Consider the following 26,603-nt stretch of genomic DNA (forward strand, 5'->3'; position numbering starts at 1 on the left):
TGGTAAGACTTCGACATTTTATTAAGAAATATCTTTTTATTTTAAATGATAGTACAAAAATTGTATATATATAATATATATTTGTATAGGTGTACATACACATAAATGCTTACACACACACATGAACTTGCTCATCAGATTCAAACCCTATTTTATTAAAATCCTAAATAAAAGAGAAGTAGATTTGTTTTCCTAAAATATATTGTACATAAAGCTGTCAGACAACTTGTAAAACTGAAGCTGTTTTGAGAAGCTAAGCACCCCACCTACCCTTTCTCTGGCCTAACACAAGTGGCCTTGGCAGAAGAACAGAACACAGGGCAAAGCCGGAGAAGGGAGCTGTTATCATTACTGCTGACAGAACCAGATGCCTGAAACCAATGAGGAAGCACAGGATATAGAGCGTGACCTAGATTAATTCTCAGAATTAAGAATAAACCACTTAATAAACAGAAAATATGTGGTGGGGAAGGCAGGGAATAGAAAGAGGAAAGACAAGTCCCATAGATTAGAAATGACCTGCTAATTAAGTCCCAGTGCCTGGGAAAGACTCAATGAGATAAGAACAATGGGGTCACAGAAGCAGAAGTAGTTAGAGGGGAAGGGGAGGAGAGAGACAGGGAATCACAATTTCCTGCCATTAACAAGCCAAACTGCTCTGTAGTACAATCTTGGGGTATCACCCCACCTCCTAATCTTAGAGAGGCTTAGAAAAAAAAAAAAGGCAGTACCAGAGGTTCAAAGCTACTTAAACTGAATTCACATCCTTCTTGCTCTTGTCTCTTGGTAAATATGTTGGCACAGGAAATAGAATACTAACTCAGAAGGGGAAAATATAAAATGGAAATAGATAAGAGCTTAGAGCAGCACATAGGTGTGCTTGGCTTGTATTCCATTCTAAAGCTCTTTTTCTGGCCATACAGAGATGTCTACACAAGGAGCAGAGAACAAGAGGCCATTCTCCAATAAATCTGGACAAGGACTAATTGCCATTCAGGATTAAACTTCTGGAAATAGTTCTCTATATGCCTCAGGTCTTTTGAGTTCTGGGGATCCATGATGTTGTTTGTTAGGAGAGAGCCACAGAAATTTCTCAAAATGATCTTTTCTTAAAAGGATGAGGTGTCTAAACCAGAAAAGCAGATGTATAGAATGTCTGCACCTTCTGCCACGGACATTTATCTAGAGTTTCTTTCCTATTCAGAAGTGTAAGAAATTATGCAAATGTCAGTCAAAACAGCTGCCACAGGAGAGGAAAGGAGGCTTGCTCTGTGGAAAGGCTGCTCCAGTTCCACCCCCGACTCTGCTCTGAAGCTTTCAGTTTACATGATGTCATCACACTACATGCTGAAGAAATCTCTGCAAAGCCAGGTACTGGCTCTCCCTAGGGCCTTACTCCTCAGGTTTCTCATTACTGCCTGTTGAGTGTGCCTCTCAGAAAAGGGCCAAAGTAATACTTTTTCTTCCTCAGTCCCTTTAATGAATTGAAAGAAACCCTCTCTAAAGTGTTCAATGAGATAAAAAATATTTCCAGCTTTTACCAGGTACTTTTTAGAATTGGACCTCAAAACAAAGAGAAAAGTGGGAAAATTCATATGTATTTATAAACATACACAATAATATATATGCAGCAAAGGGGTGTTAAAAAAATTCACTGGTCACAAAATACCTAACTTCAACTGGAGAGCCTTCTGGTAAATTCATTTCTTTTACAGCAATATAAAGAAAGAAAGGAAAGCCATTTTGTATGTCACAGATTTCTAGTATTACTGAGCAGACACAAAAATCTTAATGAAGCAATGCAGAGGCTGAAAAAGAGGACGAGGCAAAGCCAAAAATAATGAAACAGATATGACAGAGAAAAAAGGAACTCTTTTAAGGTGCTGAGTTCAAAATACAGAAAACCTAAAGCCAAGTTCTCTCATATTTCAAGTAAGAGACCTCAACTGTGGCATTATAATTAAGAGATCCCACAGAGGTAGTGATAGGAAGGGAATGTCCATCTATACATTTGTAAGTAATTTCCCTGAAGCCAGGAACAAGAACAGAAATATTAAGATTTATTTCTTTCTCTTATTTAGGGGGAAGTTTAAAACCATAATGTAAATGTAGGGTCTAAAATTTCTATATTAATACTGATACTATTAAAGCAGCTTTATTTTAAAATAAGCAGTCATCCAGGTTTCAGATTTTCCTGTTCAAGTACCATCTCTGAACCACCTGTCTGTTATTTGAGTCTCTGTAATCCAACCTTGCCAATAGGCCAGTTGGATTTCCCAAACCCAGAAGACCTAGCCACATTTTCCCAACTTCCAAGGTTGATCCAGAAAAATATGCACAATTATATAATGGTACTCCCAATAATGTCATTAATATTAACTACTACAAGGGATCCTGACCTACCATTCTCTCTATGGCAATACAACTAGAGATCAAATCCTATTTCCCTTCTCTGGAATGCTAAATGGTCTATTCCAGGTAAATAAAAACAAATGCCCTTTTAGTACCCACTCCTTTCCAAACATCACCCTTCTCTCTCTCCCTAACCCAACCCCTCCTTAAACCCCCCTGTCTCAGAGACCCCATCATCAAAAATGACTTGGGCTATATTAGATATTTTTTCTGGGTGGGAATGATAGGCTTTTACAGAAAAAGAATAAGAACCTCTAAACAGTTCCTTCAAACAGTAGGGGCTCTGTATACTCAGAAGGGTGTGCTGGATGGAATCAACCTCCATCAGAAGCTACCTTAGAGAGTAAGCTGGTTGGACCTAGATATTTTCTGCAAGGTCAACCTCCACCCCCTTAACAGGAAAGAAAAAAAAAAGGAACTGAAGTCAGTATATACACCAAGAACACACACAAAACACATCTAAAATAACACTTGGTCCCTCTATAGTTAAGCTAAAGCTCTGAAATGGAACACAATAGCAGCTTACTGTTAGCACCTGATTCACAAAGGGACTCAGAAAAAGGAAAAACATTGCAAATAGAAACAGGACGATTTGACAGCAGAAACCACCATTTTACATTCACCCTTACCTAGGCTGCTCCACTGCATTTCTCCACCATCCCCAATGGTGCAGACTAATCTCTGATCATCTGGAAAGTGCTCAGTACTTGGTCCATGGAGAAAACCTAGCTAAGGTGGCCCATAGCCAAGATTCATTTCAAAACTGATATTTTTGTCTATAAGCCTCTAATAGCCAATTCTTTCGGGGCTTCCTTGGTGGCTCAGAGGGTAAAGCGTCTGCCTGCAATGCGGGAGACCTGAGTTCAATCCCTGGGTCGGGAAGATCCCCTGGAGAAGGAAATGGCAACCCACTCCAGTATTCTTGCCTGGAGAATCCGATGGATGGAGGAGCCTGGTATGCTACAGTCCAAGGGGTTGCAAAGAGTTGGACACGATGGAGCGGCTTCACTTTCACTTTTCTTTTCACTTTTGTTAAATTTGGTTTGGGGAGTTATGTTTACAGTCTATTTTGAGCCCTAAATGATTCTGCTACTCTGGAAAATGGCAGCAAATTACTTCACTAATCAAGGTAAACAGAACCCTGTTAACTGTCACATTTTATTCCAAACTAAAAATATATGTTTTCCCCATGATCGCTAATTAAGAAAACCTTATTCTAAACAGTCATTCAACTGTTTACTTGGCACATCTCCCTCTTGTTCAGTCTGCTCAGTCGTGTCCGACTCTTTGCAACCCTGTGGACTGCAGCGTGCCAGGCTTCCCTGTCCTTCACATCTCCCTCTGGTTGCTTCTAATTTATAACAAAGCAAGTCCAGGATGATGACCTCTCCACAACCTCTCTCTCTCCACCCATATTCCCACTCTCTTTTTAAAAAAAAGCTCCAAGAAATCCCAGCAATGAAACACTTTCTAAAGTGTCTAGGCAAAAGGAGCAGGCATGGTGGGAGAGAGAAGAGTAAGGTGACGAAGATCTGGCCAGAATCTCTGGTTCCTTACGTTATGGCACTGGTTGTCCTTATCCCCTCTGCCAACACACTGAGCACCTGTAAAGCACAAAAGCTCTACACAAGACCTGATCTTAGAAAACAGTGTACGCATCCCAAATCAGATGGATAAAAACTATACAACATCCTCAGCCTTCATCTCTCCTGTATTTTCTTGCATATGAGTGGATACCATGTAAGTTCCACAGAAAGGCACACTTAGCAAACTCAACAAAATTTTATAAAGTTAAAAAGTTTAACATATACACAATGGAGTATTACTCAGCCATTAAAAAGAATATATTTGAATCAGTTCTAATGAGGTGGATGAAACTGGAGCCTATTATACAGAGTGAAGTAAACCAGAAAGAAAAACACCAATACAGCATACTAACACATATATATGGAATTTAGAAAGATGGTAACGATAACCCTGTATGTGAGACAGTAAAAGAGACACAGATGTATAGAACAGTCTTTTGGACTCTGTGGGAGAGGCAAGGGTGGGATGATTTCAGAGAATGGCATTGAAACATGTATATCATACGTGAAACGAATCGCCAGTCCAGGTTTGATGCATGATACAGGATGCTCGGGGCTGGTGCACTGGGATGACCCAGAGGGATGGTATGGGGACGGAGGTGGGAGGGGGGTTCAGGATGGGGAACACGTGTACACCCGTGGAGGATTCATGTCAATGTATGGCAAAACCAATACAATATTGTAAAGTAATTAGCCTCCAATTAAAATAAATAAATTTATATTTTTTAAAAAGTTGACATTAAAGCTTGACATTACATAAATAAATGTTTGAAAGCAAGTTGTTCTGACAGCAGACTACCCTCCTCATTGCAATTTCATAAAATCTAGCCAAAGCGAAGTTGGTATCTCGAGACCAGACTGTTTCCTAACCCCATGGGCCTCTTTTCTGGCCACTTTCCAGCATCGCAGAGGTGCAGCTGGAGGATTTGGGATCTACATACACTTCTCGCACATGAACAAGTTTTCTTTCCTTTCCAGTTTTTAAAAATTCTATTTTAGCTTCTTAAACGGGCATCTGGGCTATGGACACACAGTGGATGCAAATTTACTTAGGTGATTTCTTCTCAGGGAAATTAACTCAGGAGAGTGGGGAGTGCCTGCCTGTTCCTTTGGGAGCAGAGTATATTTCTTTGTCTTCCCCAAAGCTTACATCTAATCCCTCCTCCCAATTAGGTTTCTTCCCTAATGGGTACACATCATAATCTAAGGCAAAGTTTCAGGTCACTTGATGGTACAACTATTAAAGGCTCTGGGTATGTACATATTAGAAATATTATTTCAAAATCTTCTGATAGAAAGTCAGTTATTTAAAAAACAATCGGTCCATAACATCCACCTTTCTTTTACCACTATGCTTCAAGCAATGATGTGAGCTGAGAAATCTGGTCCTTATTATTTTGGACCCTCAGAAGACGTGTTCCCTAAATTTGGCTTCAAATTTTCCAGTTGCATAGAGAGCTTTCCTGAGCCCAAGTTGTAGCCTATAGCATTGTACCCTGCTATAATTTTCTTCTTTAGGACATTCTTAATTTTTACACAATGTTTGTCCTCTGTATTTTTTTTTAAGAGGAAAAAGATGAACACAGTACAAGTTGTGGCCCTTGCACATTAAGTTGAAACAGTTTCCATGGAAACTCCAGTATGAGGCTCTGCGGTCCCTACTGCCCCAGTCACTTCTGTCTCTCTCTCTTCCATCTCCCGCTCCGTGACTACTACAGCATCTACCTCAGCCACCTCTTCAACCATGGCAAAATCAACTCCATTGGGCTGTTGTCGGGCCATGGCCTCCAGTCTGAGACGGTACTGTTCTGCCTCCTGCTCTTTCTTTAGGAGCTGGTGTCGGTACTCCTGGGCTCTTCGATTAGCCTCCTGGAGGCGCTGCTGAAGTAGCTCTCTCTCAGTGCCTTCCTGTAAAAGTAAGCCACACAGGTGAGGATTCCTAAGAGCAGACAAAAAGACAAGGGTTCAGGCCTTGAGAAGTCTGGCTTTTGAGTCTTTGCCTTCTCTCCACCACTGCTAAAAATATTACCTTGCTTTCTTCCACACTGTTTGTCATCTCTTCTATCCTTGGTTTCTTAGTCAGTGGCAATTTCTCTGCTTCTTCTGCCTCTTCCTCAATGACAGTCTCCTCTGCAACCTGACCAGCAGGTACAGTTAGAACTATAAGCCAAAGGACACCAATTGGAGGTGATGAATACATAGTAAAACAAAGAGATTTTGCTTACTTTGAATCAGAAAACAAACTAAAACATATTCTCTGATATCTTACTGTTCATATCTCTTCGGATTTTAGAATCAACGGTAAGGCATGGCTTTGTAGAGAGAAACCAAAAAGATTAGAGGCACTAAGAAGACTTCAGAGGGACTTCCCTGGTGGTTAAGAATCCTTCTTGCAATGCAGGGGATACAGGATTGAGCTCTCTTTAGGACACGAAGATCCCATATGACCTGGAGCAACTAAGCCTACATGTGGCAACTAGTGAAGCCCGTGTGCTCTGGAGCCTGAATATCACAATTACTAAGCCTGCACGCTACAACTAGAGAGTTCGTGCACCACAACTAAATATCTTGCATGATGTAATGAAGACCCTATGTGCCACAACTAAGACCCAGAGCCAAATACACATTTTTTAAAAACAGAAAGATAAAGACGACTTCAGAAAGGAAGGGCAATGGTTTGCAGGTGTGGAAGCCATGCAGTTAAGACCCAACTCTGAAGCTTTTATATAAAAGTGTCTGACTATAAATCAGAAGGTGTGACCACTTAGCTTGCAATTCTGGAGGAATAACTTATCTAAAGTAGGTATAATGTCTTAAATAAGAATTTTAAGAAAACTTTCATGAAAGCAGTTTACCATCAGCTATATCTAATTTAACTATTTCTCTTCTCATAGATAAGTGAGAAAAGGGTCAACACATATGCATACAACACACAAGATGTACTGCACACCTATTAGAATGGCTAAAATTTTAAAAACAGTGATAACACCCAACACCCAATTCTGGCAAGAATGTGGAGAAACTGGATTATTCATAAATTGCTGGTGAAAATGTAAAATGGTATAGTCAAACATAAATTTTCATTTTCTGGGGTAAATGTCCAAAAGTACAGTTTCTGGGTCATATGGTAAATACATGTTCAGTTTTGTAAAAAAAAAAATTTTTTTTTTTTTTCACTGTAGAAATTTTTTTTTACAAAACTGAACATGTATTTACCATATGACCCAGAAACTGTACTTTTGGACATTTACCCCAGAAAATGAAAATTTATGTTCCTATAAAGCCTGTACATGATGAGTCATAACAGCTTTATTCATATATAGCTAAAAGCTGGAGACAACTTAAGTAGTTAAGTGATTATATAAAGTATGGTACATCCATACCATGGAATACTACTCAGCAATAAAAAGAAATGAACTACTGATACAAACATCAACTGGATAGACCTTCAGGGAATTATGCTGAGGGAAAAAAACCCTATTGCAAAAGCTATATACTATATGATTCCATTTCTATAACATTCTTGAAATGACGAAAGTATAATGATAGAGAACAGATGAATTAGTGGTCACCAATGGTTAGGAATGGGGTGGGAAGGGAAGTGGCTGTAGATATAGAGTAGCACAAGGAATCCCTGTGATAGAATTACTTTCTATCTCAACTGTGGTGGTGCACATACAGTAAATTGCACAGAACACAAACTCACAAATGAAGGCAGAGAAAACTGCAAAAAAAATTTCAATAAGGTTGGTGGGTTGCACCAAGGTAAATTTCCTGTCTGTAATATTGCACTATTTGTATATTATACAAAATAGTACAGTAGGCTTCCCAAGTGGCACTAGCGGTAAAGAACCTGCCTGCCAACGCAGCAGACATAAGTGACATGGGTTCAATCCCTGGATCCGGAGGATCCCCTGGAGGAGGGCATGGCAACCCACACCAGCATTCTTGCCTGGAGAATCCCATGGACAGAGGAGCATGGCGGGCTACAGTCCGTGGAGTCGCAAAGAGCTGAATTATGAGTGAAGCGACTTAGCACACATGCACAAAATAGTACAAAATATTTGTACTATTATTCAAAATGCTATCACTTGGGGAAACTGAGTGATAGATATATGGGATTTTTCTATATTATTTCTTACAACTGTACATGAATTATCATGTACAATTACATGTACAATTATCTCAAAATTAAAAGTTAAAATTATATTTAGGTTTTAGGATGCATTATGATTTTCGTTTAAAGCAAAAATTGATAGCATCAATTGATAGCAGTAGAAAGCAGCTTAGATATCTGCTAAGTGGAAATGGAAGTTTTGTCTGGAATTTAAAATTTCTTACAGTTAATTCACAAAATTTTGGCTTTCCTTCTTTGAGCCTGGTTAAATGCATCTGTAAAAAGTAGTGCAGTTTATCCAGGCAAAACCTTGAAAAAAATTCCCCCCCTAGGACTTTCCCAGTGGTCCGGTGGTTAAAACTCTATGCTCCCAATGCAAGGGGCACGGGTTCAATCCTTGGTCAGGGAACTAAGATCCCGCAAGCCAGAGGACTTTAAATTTTTATTTTTTTCCCTTAAAACAACTTCAATCTTAAAAAAGCAAAAAAAAAACACAAAAAACCCCCAAAACACCGTTCTCATTTACTTAATTCTAAGTAGTCTCTCACCTACTCTGTGAGCTCCCCCAATCTTTAAGTGATAATGTCCACAAAAACATCAGTAGTATATTTCCAAATAAAATTCCAAGAACTTATGATACCAAAGCTTGGATTATAAAGGTTTAATTCCTACTCTTTCTTCCCATACTGCAAAGATCCATCAATTCAAATAATTTAAAAATTATAGAATCCTCATAATTATTTAGGCCAACTCAAATTGCTGATGACACAAAAGGCAATGATACCAACCCTCCTTTTTCAACCTCTAGTATTTCTGAGGAATGAAGTTGTAACGTTAGTTTCTCTTTTTTTAAAAAAAATAATTTACTTAAGTATTTTTTAATAACTAATACATTCAGATGGTTCAAAGATTAAAAGCTATAAAAGCATATACACTTAAAAGCTTCTCATCCATCTCTAGCTGCCCAGGTGCCCTGCCAGAAGGGAACCAATGTTAAATGTTATTTCTGAATGTTCTTCCAGAGATAGTCTAAGTCTACAAATATATTAGCAAATATACATATAAACTTATCCCTTTAAAACATACAGTGTAGCATACTCTACACACTGCCTGTATCTTACTCTTGTCACTTAAGGTATTTTGGAGATCAGACCATACTGGTATATAAGAATCCTCTTCATTGTTTTTAATAGCTGCATAGTATTCCATTGCATGAGTAGGGTATACCATAATTTATTTATCAAGTTCCATTAATGACTTCTACTTAGGTTCTTTTTAATCTGATGATTACAAATAATGCTGTAACAAATAGTATATAGGTCATTTCTGTGTGTGTGAATATAAATTCATAGAAAAATAACTTTTTAACCAGAAGGTATGTGCAGCTTCAATACTGATGCATGTTGACAATTTGCTCTTCAGAGGATGCATTCACACTCTTACCAGTGATTTATAAGAGTGCCTGTTTCCCCATACCCTTGACAGCATCATGCTTTAATGGTATATTGGTGCAGTATTTATATTTCTCTTGCCATAAATGAAATAAATTTTCCTATTTTTAAGAACCATCAGTATTTTCTGTGAACTACTAGTTTGCAATACTTGCTCTTTTTTCTATCAGATTATTGGTTTTACTCACATATTTTATATATATTAGGAGAATTTGTGGCATCACACTCCAGTACTCTTGCCTGAAAATCCCATGGATGGAGGAGCCTGGTAAGCTACAGTTCATGGGGTCGTGAAGAGTTGGACACGACTGAGCGACTTCACTTTCACTTTTCACTTTCATGCATTGGAGAAGGAAATGGCAACCCACTCCAGTGTTCTTGCCTGGAGAATCCCAGGGACGGGGGAGCCTGGTGGGCTGCCGTCTATGAGGTCGCACAGAGTTGGACACGACTGAATCGACTTAGCAGCAGCAGCAGCAGCAGGAGAATTTGACTGGTTTCGGTTTTTTTTTTTTTCTTTTTCAGAGCTTCTTTGCCCCATCTAGGATATGGCATTCTCCATTTCCCCCTAACTTGCCCTAATGCTTCGTTTTTAGAGGTGTGTTGAGTGTCTAAAACATCTTTTAATAGGACAACTCACCTTGCTGTCCATCTTGCACAGTCACAATAAATGGCTGGCCAATGCCTCCAGCAGGGATTGCAGTTTGGATATTACCCAGAGGGATTCCATCGGTCACTATGGTGATGACCCTCTGGCCTCCACTCCCCACCACTTGCTGGATTGATGAATCAACAGAATTGCCCTCTATGATTTCTTCTGAATTAGCTAGAGATGACAAAAGTAAATATAAAACTACAGCTTAAAAAATTAGGAGTAGAGTAATTTCAGCCTCCTTGAAATTGATAATATCAGGAATAGAAAAACTTGAAATGCATTAGAACAGTATTTTCTAAAATGTCTTCACTGACATGTTAGCTTTCACCAGACAGGTTCTATATACAAATACATTTTCAAAATGTTAGTTTAAATATGCTTAAATTTGTTTTTATTTTGCAGTAAGTATCAGAGACCCTAATAGACAAATGAGCATTGTGACTCTCTAATAGAAAATAAGATATGCTGAGTTTCCCCAACATACTTGATCTTGGGACTCTTTTTTCAGGAAGTATCTTGAAAGTCTAAATAAATCTATAGAGCCTAGAACTATAACTATAAATTACAGTAGACCTATTTCTATAAGAAATAAAGGCATTTAATAGAGAATTAACAAAATAACATGTCAAGAAGTCAAAACACTGAAGAAGTTTGACAGACAAAAACAGGTGGCTTCTCCCATCTGATTGATCAACAATAACATTAATAGCAACGAACACTATTTACTATGGGCCAGGCACTTTTCTATTAATAAGAACTTTACATGTATCACATTGAATAAAGATTTTCACTTTGGTTAGTCAATATCCCCAGTAACTATTAGGGGAAACAGCTCCTACTACTATGAAATTTCTGTATCTAAAGAGTCACAAGGAGAAGTTTGCAACAGGGGCAGGAACTATCCATATGAGATGCGTTCAGGCAGTTCAATGGAAATAGAGCATTCACACCTCTTAGAAGCAAAGAACAGTTAAATGTTAGAGCTGAAAGGACCCTGATAGATAATCTAATCCAACTACCATGTTAGAGATGAGGAGACAGACCTGAAGAAGTCAAATGATTTATCCAACATCAAAGAGCAAATTAGAAAAATTAACAAGCACAAGTTTAATATGTTGCTTTTTCCTCTGCCATGCTGCTCATTCATACACATCTGAGTAGAGATCTTTATGATTGCTACCAGTTGGAAAAATAGAATTAGAGGAATGTTCTCAGCATCTAAATGTCTATGGCAGAAAGAAATCAACAATCTGCTTTCATTTATGATGGAGCAGATTGCCAGAGGGCTCCAGAAAGATTCCTAGATGACTATTTACCCCTATCTATAACTATTTGCCTCCTACCTATATGAAGTCTTAAACCTTTTCCCTGGAGGCCACTAGCTCTGGCTAAGGGACATGAAACCTTTCTGTTTTAAAATCAGAAGGCACTATACAGGATTTATCTCCACAAATCCACTGGGAATGCCAAAGTAACATCTCCAGTGAAATGAAGCATGCCAACCTGGGGTACACAGGATGGAACAATGAGCCAGGCAGCAGTCCCATGTATTTTGATGCTTTAATACAAGGTATCTAGGCTGCTATTTTGAATCATTCTATGATAGTATCAGTCAAAACACAACATAGAGTATTTCCAAAACTCTGCTATATAAGACGAAACATTTCAATCTGAGGTAACTCGAGTCAGTGCAAACAAACTTGAAGCTGCAAGAATACAAAGGAGTAACTTACTCATTCTCTGACATTATTCAGCTGACTGATTGTATCACTTAGTGATTTTTCATCCTGATGCTCAGTGACTCTACATCCCTTTATCCTAGTTGTCTCTAACCATAATTCTTTAACATTTCACGGAAAAGTAAATCTGCTGGAGAGTTGAAAACAAAAGAAGAAATGGTGATTCACCCAGCAGATATCCCTTACCTACCTGTGGCTCTGTGTGAGTTGGAGAGGGGGGCTGATGCCTCAGCAAGAGCTGCAAGGGTGGCCAGCACTGAGGTGGTAGAATTTGAGAAGTGTACTGTTGAGGAGGCATGGGGGTCACCTATTTTGGTAAAAAAGGCAAATGAGGTCCAGTGGAGAGAATAGAGATGAACTAAAATAGCTTATTAAATCAAAATCTCAGCTTTTCCTTAATCTTGCTTTCTAATACAAACTTATATAAACTGATTATCATGGTGTTAAAACTCTTAAGGTTTAAAGTTTTCCCTTTAAAGTGGATTAAGATAATATGCTTGGTATAGGGCCATTACATTCTCTTCATCTGATCATTCTCTTGGCACTGTCAAGGCTGAGCATCAGCAGCTAACACACCAAGAGTTCCAACCACTCCCAAGGCTGGCTGTTCAGAGCCCTTCTTGGCAGCAGGCAGTAAGCATACAGAGCATGCCGCACCCCAAGCTAGGCAGTGGTGAGGGAATAGGCCCCTCCTGGGCTTTAGTCAGTCACGCCTCTTCTCTTCACCAGAGGTGAGAAGACTAGGACTGACCTCAAGGGCAAGGACAGTTAAAAACATGCAGTTTCACATTTTGAATGTCAAAGGACAGTACAATAATTGATGCTAAAAAATAACAATTACTTAGTTATGTCATGATGTGCTATTTAAAAAAACTTTGTTCATAACCTTTTCCTTTATGTATGTAATATACTTACAGCTAAGTTCGAAGAGGGAAGTGCATTAGATCTGGCAACAGGCATGCCTAATTTTATGAACCGGAAGTATTACTCAACACTTTTGCATAAATCCAACTTTAATAACATGAATTGCACTTCCCCAGGTCTTTCACTATAATTTCAGAAATAACTTATTGTACCAATCACAAATTAATTGCTGCTTGGCGCCAAATCCACCCTTTTTTGCCTTGTGATACTGAAGCTAATCCTATAAATATTTCCTGTCATCTGGCAGGAGATTAAGTTTTATCACATAGAAGTGACTGCTCCCCATACTGGCTATTCCTATATTCTTTAGAGTTCTCCTCACCTCTTAATAGTTATCCATTGTTACTAACAAGTTTTTAGAAATTAAGTTTATTAATTATATATTTATTATATATATTTATTGTATATACATAAGTATTTCTTACATATGTATAATAAAATTATGTATAATTAAAATATACCACACATGATTTTGTCTCCTGAATGAAATGGACTGATACACTTATCTTTTTTTAAAAAAAGTAATTAGTTACTTTTATTTATTTTGGCTGGGCTGGGTGTTCATTGCGACATAGGCTTTCTTCTGGTTTCAGGGAGCAGGGGCTCCTCTCTAGCTGTGGGGCATGGGCTTCTCATTGTGGTGGCTTCTCTAGTTGTGGAGCATGGGCTCTAGGGCGTGAGGCTTCCACAGTTGCAATTGCTGGGCTCGCGACCACAGGCTCAATCAGTTGTGGGGCACGGGCTTACTCTGCGCCATGTACAAACCTGTATCTCCCGCACTGGCAGGCAGACTCTTTACCTCCGAACCACCAGGGAAGCCCTAAATGTACTCTTACTTTTTGTTTTCTCAATAATATACCTTAAAAAAAGTCAGTTATCTGTAAAATACTTTCAAAGCTTTTGGATAATGACTGTGGGAGTGAAGATAAGGGTGGAGAAAATAATGATATGCTTATTTCAATTCTCTCATACTCAAGGAACCCAGTGAAACACAGTGCGTGACCTCTAGAAAGAGCTTGTGTCAATCTAATGACCTTGTAAGAGCAAGATTAGCTATAGCTTATACTCTAATTTTCCTGCTTAGTTCATGTTTTTCTTATCACTCAGACTATCATACCAAGTGCTGACATAAGAACTCACAAATGAAACAAACAAGGAACAAGCAAGTTTTAGATACATCCCTCATGGAGGTTGGAATATATGTGACAGTAAGTCATTAACAATAAAAAATACACTGCTATTATTTTATCACAGTTAAACACACACAGACAAACACACAAACAAGGCTGTTACACTTAAAGTTCAAGTAGGACAAATCAGGTAGGCCACCAAGCTAAAGGAGACTACTTGTGTAGAACTGCCTCATGAGAAAGGCATTATATACTTTTTAGCATATGATGATTCCAACCTAAGGGTATTTGTTCTCCCTCTAATTCAAACTAATGACTCACCCAACTTCTCTTCAATAACAAGATGAAGAAAGAACATTTGTGAAAAATTAGGTTTAGTATTCTGATAGAATACTAAATTGAAAAGTTGAAACTGAAAAGAAATGATACAAATGATCTCTTTAGACTTATCCCAGAGAGTTCTGGAAAAATAAAGTACCTTATTGTTAAACAATGCTAATTGCTTCGTTTTAATACAAGACCCCCATCAATAAAGTGAAATGTGCATGGCTGCTGGAAGGAAAATGGCATTGTTAGTGACAATTTGTTACCTACTCAGAATGTGGCTTATATAAATAAACTCTTCAGATCAGGATTAGGGGCATGTGCTATGGTTGGCTAGGCAGTCTCACCAAGTCAGTGAAAACTGGTGGTGGTGGTTTAGTCGCTAAGATTCAGAAAAATTAAGTAATTTGCCCAGGGTCATGCAGCTAGTGAATCTCAAGAGCCCAGATTAGAACCTATGTCAGATTCCAAAGCCTGTACTCTTTATGAACCAATACAAGGCAATTCGTACTTGACTTTGGAGTGCATCTTATGATTCTACAGAAAAAGGAAATTTATCTTCATAACTCTGTTTTGCCCTGATTAATATTTAAGTTAAGTCTGCCTTCTCCAGTCACTGCAGTTTGATGGTGGCACTGATGATAACTGATATCTTTAGTCACAAATGGAAAATTGAAAGCAATCTTTACAGTCTGGATTTTGGTATCAAAAATATCCACCAAAATGACAATCCTGGGATACTTACAGTTAATTCTTATAAAAAAAAATTTATGTATTTATTTTATTTTGGGCTGTGGTGGGTCTTTGTTGTGTGTTCGGGCTTTTCTCCAGTTGAGGCAAGCAGGGGCTACTCTTCGTCGAAGTGCACAGGCTTCTCACTGTGGTGGTTTTTCTTGTCTCAAAGTATAGGTGCTAAGTGTGTGGGCTTCAGTAGTTGCAGTGTTTGGGCTCAGTAGTTGTGACTCCTGGGCTCTAAAGCACTGGCTCAGTAGCTGTGGTGCACAGGCTCAGTTGCTCCACAGCAAGTAGGATCTTCCTGAACTGGTGTTGCTTGCATTGCAAGGCAGATTCTTAACCACTAGACCACCAGGGAAGCCCACTTTCAGTTAATTCCTAAAAATATTGTTGGATGATGGGAAACAAGAGGGCTTCTCCACCATTCAGGAAAAGAAAATCTTTAAACCCAGTTCAACAACACAACCCGAATTTGACTTAGAACTTTTCTCCTTTCTTTTATCTGCACTGATAGGCCAATCCCCTCAAGGGAAACAGCTAGGTAGAACTGCTTCATGAGTAGGATGACACCGGAGAGATCAGCTCTAATTATGAGAGGGTTCAGCAATTTCAATTTGCTGCTGTCAACATACAGAAGAGAAAAAAGGAGTAGGTTTGCCAGAAGCAACATGACAAGCATGATATAGGTCCACAGGAACCAAGGCTAAGAATCCTTATGCTGCACGCCTTCAACTTTGTTTATCATTTCAGGTAAGAGTCTGGAGAATTTCAGTAGTTAGACTAAAGACTTAATTCTAGCCCATGTTGTAAACATATTACTTTATTGGCTTCTAAAAACTTTTGAATTAACAAAACACTTGCTCTAATCAGTGCGGCATGAACCACAACAAACCCAAATGGCTGTGAATATTCTGATTACATGTATACATATATTTAAGATAAACTTTTTGAATCATCCAGCTGAAAACTAAAGCATAGCAATTTTAAATGACAGTTGATAGCTTATAAAATGAAGGGCACTACTGCCCCCTTGTGGGCCTGAGAGAGTCAACCTTCACTGAGAAGTTACATTTTCATTCAACATTAGCTATTACTGAAGCCCTGCTATAAAATGGGTACTGAAATACAAAATCTCAGTCTCACCACAACCTCGTGAAGTAGATTATTATATTCTAATTTAATATATAAGTACAGAAGGCTTAGGGAAGTAAGTAGTATTTCTAAGGTCAAGTATCTTGCTGCTGCTAAGTATCTTAGCCAATTAATAAATCAGTATTTGAAAGCAGTTCTGGAATGCAAAAACCTTTGTATACTGTGTATCTATTCTTTCTAGTTTATACTGCCTCTCAATAATAATACATCAGTCAAGATCTTCCTCTGATATTTTACAAACAACTATGAATGCAGTTGCAATTTTTAAATGAAAATCAGAAAAAGAAAAAGAAACCCAGGGTCAGTAGGAACATTTATTTAAATGAAGACATAATCTCCTCATTGTAAAAAAATATCTGTAAGGATATGTTGAAAATAAACTTGATTTGTTCTTTTTTATTTAAAAAAATTTATTATAGTTGATTTACAATGTTGTACTAGTTTCTGCTGTACAGCAAAATTAGATTTGCTCCTTTCTAGATAGATTTTTTATTTTTATTTAAAACATAAATACTGTGTACTGGTGGTACAGTAGATAAGACTCTGCCTTCCAATGCAGGGGACGAGGTTTGATCCTGGGTCCAGGAGGATCCCACATGCTGCAGAGCAACCAAGCCTACTAAGCTAGTGCTCTAGAGCCCACGAGCTGCAACTACGGAGCCCACACGCAGCAAGTGCTGAAGCCCACACACCTAGAGCCTGCGCTCCTCAATAAGAGAAACCACCACAATGAGAGCCTGTGCACCCAACTAAGAGTAGCCCCCACCTGCCACAACTAGAGAAAGCCTGAGCAGCAACAAGGACCCAGAGCAGCCAAAAATGAATAAATTAAAACAAATACATACAAGTGTCAAAAGAGCAACACCAAGGGCGTTTCTTCGCTATATTGTTGTTTTATATGTTCTCAAGAACAAATCAGGACTCTTCAACTTTAGTCGAATAACCATACTCACTTCTTTTATATCAGCATCCAACAACCATTTATGTTTATTTTCTTATTTGTTACTGATTTAGACTATAAATATTTAACTATTTTCCTTAGCAGTACCATATTAAAGCACCTTATATTTTCATTTTGGGGTCAGACATAACCCTTCAACAGATTAATCTGTAGGATATTTTACTTTTAACACAGTCAAGCATTTATGTATAATCCTAAAGTATGATCTTCCCTTCCTCCAGAAAGAATAAAGCATTAGCTTTAAAATCTATTATAAATCTTCCATTTGGGGAATATTTTAATAAAGGAGGGGATATCAGACAGAGTATCTATTCATCTTATTAAAAAAACCTGTAATTCGGGTTCATTTTAAGTCTAAAATAAATGTCACATTATCAGAACATCACCTGAGGTTGTCTTGGTGCTGGCTGAAGAAACAAGGCTTGCGAGGTTGACAACTTCTCCTGACGTGAAGATGAATGGGGTAGCCATAGTCACAGGGTTGGCTCTCTCGGGATTAGCATTCACCTGATTCTGCATTGCTTCCTATAAAACAACACAAGATATTTCAAAGTAAGAACACTTACTAACTAGCCTCAGTTATATAGTTACTGAACAGCCATGCCCCCTCCCCCCGTCAATGCTCTGTCAGGCAGATCTAGTTCCAGCACACAATGTCCTAGGGACCTCAGAGTTCTCATTACCACCACTGTTTTTTTCTCAGACCAGGGCAACAGAGAGCTTAGGTTGCTTTCCCTATTACTTCTACCTTAAAAAAAAAAAGGTGTATATTTGCAAAGACTTTTAGACAATTCACTTAACCTCTCTGGACCTGGCTTTTAATTTGAAAAATAAAAGGGGTAGCCTAAAAAGGAATTTCCAGCACTAATATTCTATGATCAATTATGTATAAACATGGTGCTAGCTGAAGATCCCTGCAGAGAATCTACAGAGAACAATATTCTCCAGAGTTTTGTCCAACTACTTATTCCATTCTGCCACTGAAGAAATCCCTAAGAGAATATATAACAAACAATCAAATGAGCACCAGATTTTAAAGGCTATTTTCATACACTGCATTTTTGCTTTCAGGGATATCTGCAGAATTTTGGTATAAAGATGCTTATCTCTATTTTATTTCGTTGGCTATTTTTTTTTTAACACACAACTATCCCTTTGCTACGAGTTTCAATTGAAGCAGATTATCCATTCTCTGGTTACCGTAAAATTCCTTCTTGAACCTGCCCCTTCTACCCTCCATATCACTTCCTTAATTCTAGCCCTCATTGACTCTTGCCTGGCCTAATGAAAGTCACTAGACGGTAAAGAATCTGCCTGCAATGCGGGACACACAGATTTGATCCCTGGGTTGGGAAGATCCTCTGGAGAATGGAATGGCAATCCACTCCAGTATTCTTGCCTGGAGAGTCCTGGAGACATAAGAGCCTGGTGGGCTACAGTCTGTGGGGTCACAAAGAGTCAGACACGACTGAGCGACTAACACTACTACTACTATACGGTCTTTAGCATTGTCTTCTCTCTCAGGTCTGTGTACCGCACTTCAAACAATTACCTTTTTAAAAAACTTTCTCATATCAATCCTATATTTAAAAGCTTCTATTGAAACATCACAAAATGGCCCATACTCTTGCACACCCCTATGTTCAGAACTCTGCCTTTCAAGTCTTAGCTCCTGCCACTCCTAAACTCTGCTTCTCTTGACCAATCTCTAGGCACAGAACTATTAATACGTACTCTTTCCTGATCATTCCATGCCCTTTCACACTTCTGTGTCTTTGATTTGCTTTTTCTAGCCTAGAGTATCATTTTCTCACATCTCTGCCTAATGCTCCTTCAAAACTCAGTTCAGAGTCTACATATACTTTGATCTTTGCCTTAAGCATGATCAAAACTCCCTCGTAACACCTACCAGGTATCTGTTTATCATCATAGTGTTACATCAGTATAGTACTGTACTGCTTTATATTTTCTCTTTACCTTCATTATGCTGTAAACACTCCAAGGACAGGGCTATGCCCTATTAATCTTTGTATCACTCATCCTGTTATTTCTGATATATACATACTGGCTTAAGAAATCAATGGATGATACCATCACAGCTGATTTTTAATTCTGAGATAGTTTCCTTACGACTCAATATGCTTTAGAGCTATGTTCTATCTCACATCAGTTGATGTATGTTCATAAAACATAAAGAGGCTTTTCATATTATCCCAAGTCAAGCTTAATTAAAAAGGGAAATTTTCATGGAGAAAAAAAATTTCTAAAGCCACATAAATCTCATTTTTGTACTGGTCACAACATTGCTCTTCAATCACCACAGATAATTCAGGGGTTTATAGAATTTTTTTTTAAGATATTAATGACAATCACAAGATTGAGACATAATGAAAGTACTACTTTGATAAGATACAGAAAATTCAGTTTTGATTCAGCTCCTACGAAAAATCCTTAATTTCAGCTGAAGTATACTGTGGTGGTATAAAAAGAACAGGACCTGAAGGATGACCAGAATCTCAGCATTGTTCTTCTCCAGGGCTATGTCAAAAGCAGATTTATCAAACTTGCTGAAAGCATGGACATCAGCTCCATATTTGATAAGCAGCTCTACAACATCTCGATGGTGGTGCTCTGTGGCCCAGTGCAGAGCTGTCATCTTTAGCATGTCCTTGGCATTCACATCTGCACCATTCTGTCATAAAAAAGTAATTTTTTTCAAAGAGATACTGGTTATAGTAGCACAGGTGCAATATCCCATCACCAGACACTGAGGATTTCCATAGTGATTACACATACTCAAATTTAGAAATGTTTAAGAAATATCAAAGGGAAAAACATGTCTAAAATTCTCCTGCATGCTGACAGACACAATGCCTTAAACGAGAGAGTCTTTTAAGGACATCACTGGGAAATTATAACAGATGGGAGAGAAAGGGGAAAAGAACAGATTTTTGTTGCATTTATTAACAGTAAGCTGAGTGCCTGAAACAGGCATAAGAGCAAAGAACACCTGCAGAAGAAGAATGAAGAAAAATCAATAGTCTGTTTCGCCTTCAAAAGATTAGAAAGTAAAATACTCATAGCTATGATGACTCTTGAAAGAGCTACAACTCAGTGCTATAAACTGTCCTAAAGTTAATCTTTTCCAACCTAGTTTCCTAATGCCTGTTTAAGTAAGAAAATAGAAAGGTTATTTGTCTTTTTTACAATATAGACCCGCCACTATTCTTGCTTTACCCTAACAAGTAGTTCCACGATGTGTGCATGTCCATCAGCTGCAGCCATGTGCAAAGGGGTCCTGTCCACTTTGGTCCGTGCATCCCTGCTAACTCCTGCTCGAAGGAGCACTTCTGCTGTGGAATAATGACCATACTGGGCTGCAAGGTGGAGGGGTGATGTTCCAAGCTGTGGGGAAATAATACTCATTTAATATCAACTGTGTGCAAAGTCCTAAATCGTTACTGGAGGGATACAAACGAAGAACAGGAGAAGCCTAGGTTCCTGTCCTTGGAGAGAGAATCTGGCTGGACAGATAAACTGAAGAAATGATTTAACTAAAATTAATATACTAATGGACAAATAAACATACTATCAATTAAATAAGTGCTAAGTATAATGGCTTTAAGTCAGGTGGACTTAACAAGTAAAATTCCATAAAGGTATGATTTTCAACAGGGCTTAGAAGGTTAAAAAAATAGAAGAGAGCATGTTGAGTCAGGAACAAAGTGGGGGGATAGGCAGGTTCAAAACAATTCTTGAGAAAAGGGCAAAAACTAGAAAGTGACATGTGAAATTTAGGGTGCAAATCTAATTGGTTGAAATAGAAGTTTGTTACCACAGTAAAGCAAATCAGAAAGACTGATGACATGAAGAGCCAAAAGAAAAAAGATTAGCAATAGTGTGTCAATAGCAACAAACAAGGCTGTATCATCTCAAAGTAAATCTTGTTACTATCAGAGTTATCTATCAGCATCCATTTGGTCAGAGATCTAGCCCTTTCCTTGGGTTATGCTCTTTAATTTAAAACCTATTTCATTTATTCTTTGCTTTTCATATATTCAGTCTCTCTGCCCGACTGGATTTAACTCACACTGTGCTTTTCAAGTCTATTTATAGAAATGTTAATCTCCTGGGTTTCCTTTCTTCCTTTTTGTGATGTGTTGGCCTCTAAAGTTATGAATTAATCACCTCAGAATAGAGGACACCGCTTATTGAATTGTTAAAATTAGGCAATGCTAACAAAATCTATGACTACTGAGCAAGCCCGTGTTATAGACTAGACCCTGGACCTTCTGACACTCTGCTCTCCAAGCTGATTGTTCGAACTCATGAAATTACACCTTCCTCTTTAACGTTTTTTTAACAGTGAAAAAGGAAACAAAATGGCTAGGCTATTCGTTATTAATGAGGACATTTTAGAAAAAAGGAAACCAGGAGTTTATTAGTTTAGAAATGTACTCTTAGTATACTGATTTTGTTTAATTTCTAGCTAATTACAGAAGCCTATAACCCAAGTACACTCCAGAGAGAAGTAAACCTTTTAGAAAATACTCCAAAAAACATTATAGAAAATTACAAGTATATAATACCTTACAATTACCACCTATCTATCCACAGGAGATTCGTTCAATTTGGAAAACTAAAAGAAAAAGAAAACCATATATTCAGATGAGACAAAGATAATGAAACTCTTGTAGGGAGACTGAGGCAGAAAGACAATAAACAAAAATCAATTCAGACTATTTAGTCTTTACGAAAAAGGCTACTAACAGCACACGCTGGGAATAATTAAGAAAGCTTACCCAGTCTGTGGTGAATGGAGCACCATTTGCCATCAATGTTCTCACTTCATCATCTTGGCCTTTTCTTGCTGCTTCTAGCAACCTCTTCCCTAAGTCCACCAAAGACATCTTTATACATAGGAACACAAATTTTCAGGAAGCTGTAACTCAAACACAAGGAAAGATGCCTGTAAAAATATTTTTAGAAGACCTCTTGTATTAGAATACATATTCTAATACAAGTAAGATACTTCTCAAGTGGACTATCTGATAAGGCACTTCTTTTCTACTTCAATACAAATTGTCAGGTATTTGCAAAGTTTCAGGCCCTAAACCGTAGTTCCCTCACTTTCAATCTCCAGTAAAATACTTTGAAAATACATGAAACACATTGCTGCCTTTCTAGCTTAAGGACTCAATAAAACAGCATTGCATCCCTTCGAAACAACCATGGGTAGAAATAATGTGTTACACAAAAATGAATAGACAAACCAAGGATATTGAGACTTGGGTATGTGGAGGACACTTTTTCAAAAATGAACAGAGATGTCACTGCACCTGTCAGAGGTGCCTCAGCAATACCTAGAGTTTTTTCAAGTCATCAGTTTGGCCAGATTATATACTTTGTTTAAAAGTACAGTTACGTCTAAAATCATTACAGTTTTTCACTTAATAATGCTGGCATTATTAAATTGTTGTGAAAGCTCACAGTAAAATAAAAGCATCTGAGTAGGAGAGTTTTTTCCTCGTAAAAGGCATACAGTCAACTCTGTCACTTCCCTGGTGGTGCAGTGGATAAGAATCTGCCTGCCAATGCAGGGGACGTGGGTTTAATCCCTGGATTTGGGAAGATTTCACGTGCTGGGGAGTAACTAAGCCCATCCACCCGTGGGCTGGAGCACCCTGGAGCCTGGTCCACCCAGGAGAAGCCATCACAAAGAGAAGCCCATGCACCATAACAAAGAGTAGCTCCTGTCTGCACAAGTGAAGAAAGCCCAAGTGTAGCAAAGAAGACCCAGCGCAGCCAAAAAAAAAAATGCTGCGTTAAACACATGAAATCAAAGGCAATAAATGATGGAGATTGTCTTAAAAAGCAACCAAAATGGCCATTTAAATTGATAGTTGTTGTAAAGTAAATAAGAAAGAGGCCTGGGCATAAATTCAGAGTTGCAGAGGATAATAAGTTCCTGTATGTGATGGAGAATTGTCTGAATGGTATATAATCACCACATATTACAAACTTTCCAACCAGTGAGGAAATGGCTGTTCTTGATAAATCTAATTTTTATTATCTATTTGCTTTCATCTTGTACTTTTTTTGTCTTAGTTGCTCTGTGGCATATGGAATCTTCCTGGACCAGGAATCAAACCCATGTCTCTTGTATTGACAGGCAAATTCTCAACCACTGGACCACCAAGGAAGTCCCTATAAACTTTTCTGATAAAACGGTGGTGATACTAATAACTGTGATTTTTAAATATTGTATAAAATACATCATTTGGATGATGGGCATTATTTGGTGAACCAATATTTTTCAAATGACCCATATATGTCACAAAATTATGCTCAGGTAAAAAGTGTGATTCAAAGGAAAGCACATCAATGGGTTTTAAGGTAATCAAGTATAAAACATTCATTGACATGGTTTCAGATTCCTTACTGCAACTAACTTTTAAGAAATCACCTGCCACTTGTTGGGTTTTTGTGTAACATAGAAGAAGAATAATCACCATTACCTGAACAATCTATTAAAACACTCCTCTGGACTTCCCTGGTGGTCCAGTGGTTAAGAATCTGCCTGCCAATGTGTTATATCTATATATAAAAAAAGTATCGCCAAGCCCTAAACACTTCTATAGGAATTCCCTGGCCGTCCAGTGGTTAGGACTTGACACTATCACTGCTAGGGCTGGGTTCAATCCCTGGTCAGGCAACTAAGATCCTGCCTCAAGTCACACAGCACATTCCCTCACCTCCCCCTCAAAAAATGAAAAACAAAACAAAACCCAAAACACCTCTACGATAACTGATTACAAAGGGAAAGAACTTTGTCCTACACAGGAATGTTGAGAAATGTTGACATGCAGCAGATTAAATTCTCCTAATATTGAAATTTCAGCTCTATTCTCTACCACAAAAAAATATTCAGTCGTAGGCTGAGGTATCTGCTTAAGGAGATACCTAGTTTGCTTCACATTCCTGGGAAGCTGATACTTCTGGAAGACAAGATCCTTTAATTAAGTCGATTTTAATCCCACTGCAACTGGTGTCCTTAGCTCCTGAACTCTAACAAAATATTTTTGAGCCCTCAATTTTGTCCACTACAGTCTGCCTTCATATATATGTTAATTTTATCACTTTCAAATCATATTTATGAGTCTGTGTATCAGTACCTCTAAATGACAAGTGACCCAAATGTTTCATCCCATTGTTTAAACAGGCCACCAAAAACCTTATTTCTTATTATAAATTGTAAGTTAAACTTTGGGGTCAGAATGTGAATAGGCTGTTGCATTCATCATTTGATAGGAAAAAAAAAAAGTTTCCTAGATATGTATTCAAGGTTCTTTTCTTCCCTTATTCTCACTCTTTGCTTTTAAGTTAAAAGTAAAATGTATTTTTAAAATAATGGCATTTTGGGGGCTCTATGTGTCATTCTCCCATATACCACCAGATGAGAGATGCAGCCTAAGGATAAGAGACAGTCTAGGTACTTCTGAGCTCCCTTGATTACTAAAAACAAAAGGAAAACATTCTCCCTTAGTGAATGTACCTCCACTTTCCCTACTGATCTAACTTGCCTCCCAGGATTTTGGAGATGAATAAAATAACAGAGCATCCACTTCCCTTCCCAAACGAACACACAAGAATTTTCAATAAGTGTTTTTTAATAACTGATGAAGTGCTTGAGCTCTTCACAACAACGTACTCTATTACAAGAGAGTAATTTCGCCTGTTGATACAAAAATTTAGGTGGGGCACTTCTTCCACTGCTCTCAAAGCATATATGAACATAGATGCTTAAGAACATCTCTTGTGGACTGGGTGGATCAAATGGTACAATGAAAATACAGTCTCAGATGGCCAAAAATGTTAAGTTGCTGAAGGTAAATCATAGAATATTCTTTTCCATAGATGTTTTAAAAAGAGAGATGAGAGAGAAAGGTCCTTCTGGAAAGGGAGAGAAGAATGGGATGATGTCTGCGGGCTCAAGAAAATCTGTGAGAAAAGGAGAATGGTTAGGGAAGGAGAAATGGAATTGAAGAGTCCATGATCTGAAGACCTTTTTCTATTGCACACGTCCCCACTGCTCCGCCAGCTGTACAAACTGTGCAAGAACTGGAGGCGGAGCCCTCACTGCTCTTGCTCAGATTGCTGAGCTCATTAATAATCTTTAGGCTATTCCTGGGATCAGAGAGTTAGGGAATCCTTTTTCTCTTCAGTCTTTCTGCAAGAAGGATCGACTAGGGACAGGGAGCCAGGGTCTCAGCCTCGAGGTTAGCCCCCAGCCCGCGCGCCGCGCTGCCCCCTAGCGGTCACCTCTGTGGCCTTGGCTTCCCTCGGTCCAGCTCCCCAGCCCCAGGTCTTACACCCACCCCCTTCTTCACCTCCCAGTCCCCTCCCCTTCCTCCCGGCAGCATCCCCTTCCTCTCCTTCCCTCAGCCGCCCCCGCTCTAGCGAGGGGGCGCCGCTCCGACTGCACCGAGAAGTTCGGGGCCGAGCTGGGAAGCGGTGCAACTTTTCTCGGCAGTCTCCCTTCCAGCCCTGACGCCCCCTTGAGCCCACGCATCTCTTTTTTCCCCCTCACCTCCTCGTCCGGGACGCTGCCGGCTGTGCTTTCACCGAGCCTGCCAGTTTTGTCCTGTTTCCTTTTCTAGTTAAGACTCCCTGTCAATGACGGTTACTTTTTGGCCTTTTCACATATGCATATTTTGGGGGCCTTTAACCCCCCCTCGTGAAGAAATGGAGGCAGCAAAATGGCGGACCCGGAAGTGAAGACTCGGCGAATATAATTTCTGGCGGAGGAATCTATGAAGAGAAAATGATAGGAAAACCGTATATGTATTCGAACAGGACGATGATGCGCCCCAGAGGTCACTGTCTATCCTCGGAAGGCCTTTTGAGGTAAAATAGTGTGTATTCGAGACGTTTTAGACAGGACTATTTAGCAAGGCGGAGGATTGTCGATTACGTGTCGTATAGGTCCGGCAGGGGACGGACCCGATGGTTTGTTTTGGCGCCAAGAACCTGGTGAAATCGGATTCTGCTCATCTGTCCCGCTGTTTTTTGGGTGTTTTTAGGAAAGCCATGTTTCGCAGTCCCACCCTCGGGTGAAGATGTCTGGGACGTTGCAGGGTTTGCGCGTGAATTGAGCTCTTCTGCCGGACGGACATGTTTTCCGCTACAGCCTGAACGTAAGGATCCTAGAGCCAAGCGGTCAACAGTTATTTCTTGGTGGGGGCTTAGAAGAGGATGGAGCAGGAATTGCAAATTCGTTAAGGCACCTTACTTACCAGTTGATTCCCATCTCCACCTACCATTCGCCAGGAACTAAAGGACAGCGCGAAGCTGGGAAAGAAGACTTTTGAAAATAAATAGAAAAGGAGACATCACTGCTCCACTCTTTATTCGATT

General features: G+C 38.9%; 1 protein-coding gene across 4 annotated transcripts; it reads right to left on the reverse strand.

The window, feature by feature from the left end:
* Nucleotides 1–25,935, reverse strand: GABPB2 (GA binding protein transcription factor subunit beta 2). 4 transcript variants are annotated; one of them, XM_061407375.1, is made up of 9 exons: nucleotides 25,777–25,935; nucleotides 21,989–22,128; nucleotides 20,424–20,591; nucleotides 19,684–19,878; nucleotides 17,573–17,711; nucleotides 12,151–12,267; nucleotides 10,207–10,392; nucleotides 6,028–6,158; nucleotides 1–5,906 (listed from the first exon to the last, which is right to left on the reverse strand). In XM_061407375.1, the coding sequence occupies exons 2-9, from the start codon at nucleotides 22,094–22,096 to the stop codon at nucleotides 5,607–5,609; spliced, it is 1,344 nt and encodes a 447-aa protein (XP_061263359.1). In that variant the 5' UTR covers nucleotides 22,097–22,128; nucleotides 25,777–25,935; the 3' UTR covers nucleotides 1–5,606. The 4 variants fall into 4 exon arrangements, with proteins under 4 accessions (XP_061263359.1, XP_061263376.1, XP_061263367.1 ...); XM_061407392.1 differs by lacking the exon at nucleotides 20,424–20,591; XM_061407383.1 differs by lacking the exon at nucleotides 12,151–12,267.
* Between the last annotated feature and the right edge of the window lie 668 nt (nucleotides 25,936–26,603).

Source organism: Bos javanicus, chromosome 3 (genome assembly GCF_032452875.1).
Source record: "Bos javanicus breed banteng chromosome 3, ARS-OSU_banteng_1.0, whole genome shotgun sequence".
Lineage (NCBI taxonomy): Eukaryota > Metazoa > Chordata > Mammalia > Artiodactyla > Bovidae > Bos > Bos javanicus.